Source organism: Papaver somniferum, chromosome 7 (assembly GCF_003573695.1).
Source record: "Papaver somniferum cultivar HN1 chromosome 7, ASM357369v1, whole genome shotgun sequence".
NCBI classification, from domain to species: domain Eukaryota; kingdom Viridiplantae; phylum Streptophyta; class Magnoliopsida; order Ranunculales; family Papaveraceae; genus Papaver; species Papaver somniferum.
Genome location: NC_039364.1, coordinates 250,663,675 through 250,669,498, shown reverse-complemented (window position 1 = coordinate 250,669,498; position 5,824 = coordinate 250,663,675). Strand labels below are relative to the sequence as shown.

The 5,824-nt window shown below is 35.3% G+C and overlaps 1 protein-coding gene across 1 annotated transcript; it reads right to left on the bottom strand.

Annotated features, from left to right (window-relative positions):
* Positions 1-224: 224 nt before the first annotated feature.
* On the bottom strand, positions 225-3,674 carry LOC113296326. The gene is made up of 4 exons (XM_026544634.1): positions 2,048-3,674; positions 1,378-1,877; positions 954-1,117; positions 225-300 (listed from the first exon to the last, which is right to left on the bottom strand). Exons 1-4 carry the CDS (start codon positions 3,672-3,674, stop codon positions 225-227), a joined length of 2,367 nt encoding a protein of 788 aa, XP_026400419.1.
* Positions 3,675-5,824: the final 2,150 nt, after the last annotated feature.

Genomic DNA, 5,824 nt, shown 5'->3' with positions numbered 1-5,824 from the left:
ACCGTATGATGATCTTATCTCCAAGATATGGTTAATACAACGGCTCACCTGCCTGAGCAACCTGTCGGAGACAGTATTAAGTCCTTGGCACCTTCCGTGTCGCGGGTGGAACAGGGAGTGGTCACACCATTTTAGCAGGGTTTACGCATTCACGACCGTTAAAATAGCATGCCCACTTTATCCCTGCCCAGAACAAGCAGGGCTACAGGGAGTAGTCCTCCCTTTCACGATCGTGCTGTCTCGCAAGTATTACTGTTACAGATATCGTTATGAATTTTTGAAGCTTTGAAGTAATGACTCCTATAGTTAAAAACGATAAGCAATTTTATATACGTAGTTATAACTTATAAATTTATGACAGTTTTATTAAATGACTAAGATAAACTACCTACAGATTCAAATTTTGATACCAATCTAAACAAGCATCATATACCAACAACCAGAAAAAATGTAGGTGTTATCTATGTACAAGAGGAAAATCTGGAGATCACCGTTACCACAACAAACAAAAGCCCGGCCGTTATGACACGAGTCATACCCTAGTCTTCGTCCAAATAAAAAAATCCATTGTCCCTTATAATATATATATATATATATATATATAAGTGGTTAAGTAACATAATTTTTTTAACAATAATAATAATAGTACAATTAGTAAATATAATATTTTATATATTTATATTTAATAGTAAAAAAATTAATTATTTTTTAACCCAATAAAATTGAATAAAACTATTTTCAAAAATATGTCTATTTTTGTCATTTGCCACAACAACAATGGTTGAATCTCATATTTTACCAAACACACTTTGATTATTTTTCTAATGAGCTTTAAATTTAATTAATATTTTACCAAACGTCTAACTGTTTTTTTCTCACAGCACAGCACATCAACGCACAACAGAAAAGTGCTTTTATAAAAGCCACTGCAATACCAAACTAAGCCTAAGCACCTTCCATTCTCTGTTCGGTATCCATTACCTGCGAAACAAATTACAGCACCAGACAACCCCATAGATCCATTATCGTTGCTGCTACTTCTCAACCATACTCTCATTTTCTTCTTGTCTTTCAGTACATCCAACACATGATCCGAGCAAACAACTCCAGATATTACCTGCATTTTAGTTCAAATCCGACTGCAAAATAGCCCACACCAGCTTGACTCATTTATTCTCAGAAACAGCTACCGTTAAATCCATGCAATTCGTACCCCCAAGCTCAATCGAACCCATTGATGTTGTTGTTGTTTTTTTTTTTTTGAACAAAGGAGTAATATTATTAAACATGAGGAAAAATTACATCAGAGTTTAAATGAGGAATTAACATGTCAGGTGGGTGATACCACCATTCCTAATTCAGATACAACCTTCTAACAGCTTTTGCTAAAGCATCAGCTGCTTTAATACAACACCTATAAACATGATTACAAGACCAAGCTAGAGAACTATTATTACACATATTTATACAACTCTTCAAAAGAGGTAAATTCCTCCAAGGAGGAGGATGATGTTGTTGTTGAACAAACCTACACATATTTAAGTTATCTGATTCAAAGATAACTTGATGCCATCCATGGGACATAGCCAGATTCATACCTTCAACCAGAGCCCATGCCTCTGCTTGAAATGCATTGTGAGTCCTCTTCAAGGCTCCTTTTGATGCCACAAAGCGTCCTGCATGATCTCGAATTAGGATACCAATTTCAGCTAAATTAAAATTAGGATGAAATGAAGCATCTATATTAATCTTCAAAAAAGCAGGAGGAGGAGGCTGCCAAGAAATATCAAGTATAAGGTTATTTCTAACAGGAATGACAATATTGTTAGATAATGTGAGATGATGGAAATGCAAGTAATTTGTAATGCTATGGATGACTACAATAATGTTAGGAGTAACATTATTAAAAATAACTTGGCATCTATGTTTCAAATAGTGTGTAGCATGCACGCAATGATGTGTATGATCTTAGATGAGTGGTAAATGCTGATTTCAGAGTCAGGAGATTGCCAATTTCGAATCCAGTCAATAAAATGTTGATGCTGACTTAAATCTTGATACAGCTGAGGAATGAAATATCTACAAATGGCAGCATTAAAAGGGCGATGATACATTAGATGATCCACACTTTCAAGCTGATTGTTGTTGTAGAGAACACAATATGAAGATGTAAGTATATTCTGATGAAACAACTTAGTCTTGACAGGTAGGTAATTCTGAAAAATCTTCCAGAGAAATAGTTGAAACTTATAAGGAATGTGCAACTTCCAGAACTTCAGCCAGAATTTTGTCGACAAGGTAGTAGCGACAGCAACACTATGTTGACTTTCACAAAGATGATGATAAGTAGATTTAGTTGTGAAAATACCAGCAGCAGTGAGAGGCCATACCAGAGAGTCTTGTTGATCTAACTGAATTGGAATTGTAAGGATCGAATCAACTTGAGAAGAAGTAAATAATTGTCTGAGTAAAGGGACATTCCACTGTGAAGAAGAAGTATCAATAAGCTGAGAAACCCACTGATAATTACTGAGATGAAGATCATACCAGTCTTGAAGAGGAGAATTTAAATCTGGAATCCAGTTATGTGTCCAGATGTTGATTGTTGTACCATTACCAATTTGCCATTTTGCCTGTTTAAGAACATTATGAAGACCATGAACAATACTCTGCCAAATCCAACTACCATTATTTGCAAGAGGAGGAGGATGATAACGTAAATCATGAAAAGAAAAATACTTTCCTTTTAAAATCCTAGCACATAAAATATCCTGGTTATGCAACAGATTCCAAGCTAACTTCGCCAAAAAAACTGAGTTATAGTTCTTAAGATTCTTTAAACCTAGGCCCCCAAGCTTTTTAGGCAAACTGACATTGTCCCAAGAAATAACACGAGGAGACTTATGATTAGTATAATTATGCCACCAGTACTGTCTCTGAATCCTATTCATGTGAGAAATAGTTGTATCATGTAATTTGAAAACTTGCATCTGATACATACCCATAGTACTAAGAACAGAATTAAGATGAGTTGTTTTACCTTCTTGAGGAATCAATTTACTATGCCAACCCCGCAGTCTAGAATTCATGTTATCTAAGATACCTTGACAATTTTTCTGTCTTGATCTGTGCATAAGAAGAGGTATTCCCAAATACTTTTCACCAAGGCCCATACATTTCATTTGCAAAATATTAATGATGTTGTTCTTATGAGCAGGAGGAGAATGCTTACTAAAGAATATTGTTGATTTTTGCATGTTGATGACTTGACATGATGCTTGACCAAAAGAAGTAAGAAGATATTGAAGATGCCGCATATGAGTTGGAGAAGCTTGAAAAAATAACAAACAGTCATCTGCAAAAAACAGATGGTTAATAGCAGGACAATGTTTGTTAATTTGAATACCTCTTGGATGACCAAAATCAACATGTTGTTGCAGAAATCTAGATAAAGACTCCATAACAAAGAGAAAAATATATGGGGACAAGGGGTCCTCCTGACGAACACCTCTTGAAGGAGCAAAAGTGGCACTAGGAGATCCATTAATCAACAAGGAGATATTTGTAGTGGAAATGCACTGCTCTATCATTTTAATCCAATCAGCATGAAAACCAAGACGAGATAAAATGGACAGTAAAAAAGGCCACTCTAATCTGTCGAAACCTTTCGACATGTCTAATTTCAGTCCCACTAAAGCTTCTTTGTTTTTCTTTGTTTTCATTGTATGAAGAAGTTCATGAGCAATGATCACATTGTCATAAATGTGTCAGCCAGGTACATAAGCAGTCTGAGTAGGGGAAATGATTTTTGGTAAAATGACTTTCAAACAATTGGATAAAATTTTTGAGATGACTTTGTAACTGGCATTACAAAGACTGATGGGCCGATAATCTGCTGGGATCTGAGGGTAATGGATTTTAGGAACTAAAACTTGGTATGTATGGTTTAAGGCTTTAAGCATATGATGAGTAGTAAAAAAATGCTGAACCATAGCAGTTACCTCTAAACCAACAGTGTCCCAACAACGCTGATAAAAAGAAGCTTGGAACCCATCGTTGCCTGGAGAAGCCCATGGTCTCATACGAAAAACAACCTCTTTGATTTCTGCAATATCTGGAACAACAATAAGACTTAAATTTTCAGCATCTGAAATACAAGGGGTTATTCAAGATTTCCCTGTTTTGAAGAGGATTCGTAGTAGTAGTAGTAGTGATTGCTGAAAAATGCTTAAGAAAGATGTCTTCAATTTCTGGTTTAGTATCATACCAAATATCAAGAGGACCTTTAATTTCCTGGATATTAGATTTCCTCTTATTAAAATTAGCCATTGTATGAAAATAACTTATATTTCTGCTAGCCTCAGAAATATGTGCACCTGCCTGCTGCATAAAATATTCTTTTTGAATTGTTAACCATTGTTGAAGAGAAGAATTTAATTACAGAACATCAAGATGAATAATCGACATATTTTGGTCATGACAAAGTTGAAGTTGTTGATGAAGAGAATGAATTTGAGCTTCAATATTACCAAAAGAGACTTTTTTCCATTTCTGCAGCTCAGTTCTAGTAAATTTAACTTTACAAGAGAACTGATAAGGAGGAGACCCTTGAAAGGATTGAGTCCAGCTGTTGTGAATAGTAGTTGAGCAAGACGGCACTTGAAACCAGCATTTATAAAGTTTAAATGGAGATGATCTACTAGAATCAGGCATGGAATGCAACAAAATAGGGCTGTGATCAGATGCAAGAGGTGCAATGTGTTGGAGATGAGCCGTATCATAACCAGTAATCCAAAGGGATTTCACAAGAGCTCTGTCTAGTCTAACAGAAGTATGATCATTGCCTGCTCTACGATTTGACCAAGTATAATCAGAACCATGATAACCTATATCAATAAGACCTAATTGGTTGACAATATCTCTAATATGTCTAGAATGATAATTGGTCGAAGGATGATTACTGTTAGTTTCAGAATCAGTCATTGTGAAATTCAAATCACCGATTAACACCCAAGGAATGTTAACATTATAACTCATGTCTAATAAATACTGCCATTGATCCTGATTATCAACAGAATTATTGTCACCGTACATACAAGTAAGAAGGATATCAGGTTTATGATTATGAGAGGTAATAATGGCATGACTAGTATTATGAGTAGTGTACATAAGTTGTAAATCAATACCATTTTTCCAAGCAAAAGCAATACCTCCAGAGAGCCCTATAGAAGGATGAAACCAATAATTCGGATATTTAGTATGAGATAAGTACATATGCATCTTGGAAGCCTGAGACTTGGTTTCCGAGATGAAAAAAATGTCAGGGTCATAATGAGTCAAGCAAAATTTAAAATAGTCTCTAGTATGAGGGTTATTAAAACCTTGGCAGTTCCACGAGAAAATTTTCATAATAGCAAACCAAAAGAAAATAAGAAAAAGATTGTAAAAAAAAACAAAGAAACAGAATACCAAATAAAAGAAGTTATAAGAGAGAGAAAACTAAAATAAAGATAGAAAGGATTAGAGATATAGACCTGAACCCGAGCAGCAGTGCGAATCTGAGTTTGTAAAGCCTCAGCAGCTATGTCCCAAACATTAGCCTCAGCATTGGATTTTTGACTTTCAACAGGATCTTGAACCATGTTATCGGACTGAGGCGGATCAACAATCACAAGAGTAGGACACTGTCTAGTTCTCTTCTTTTTACCACTAGTGCTTTCCATAGCACTAAGAACACTCTGAGATTCAGCTTGAGATACAGAAGAACAAGACGAAGCAGCATCATTATCAGTGGAAGTAAAATAAGAGATTTACATACCATCAA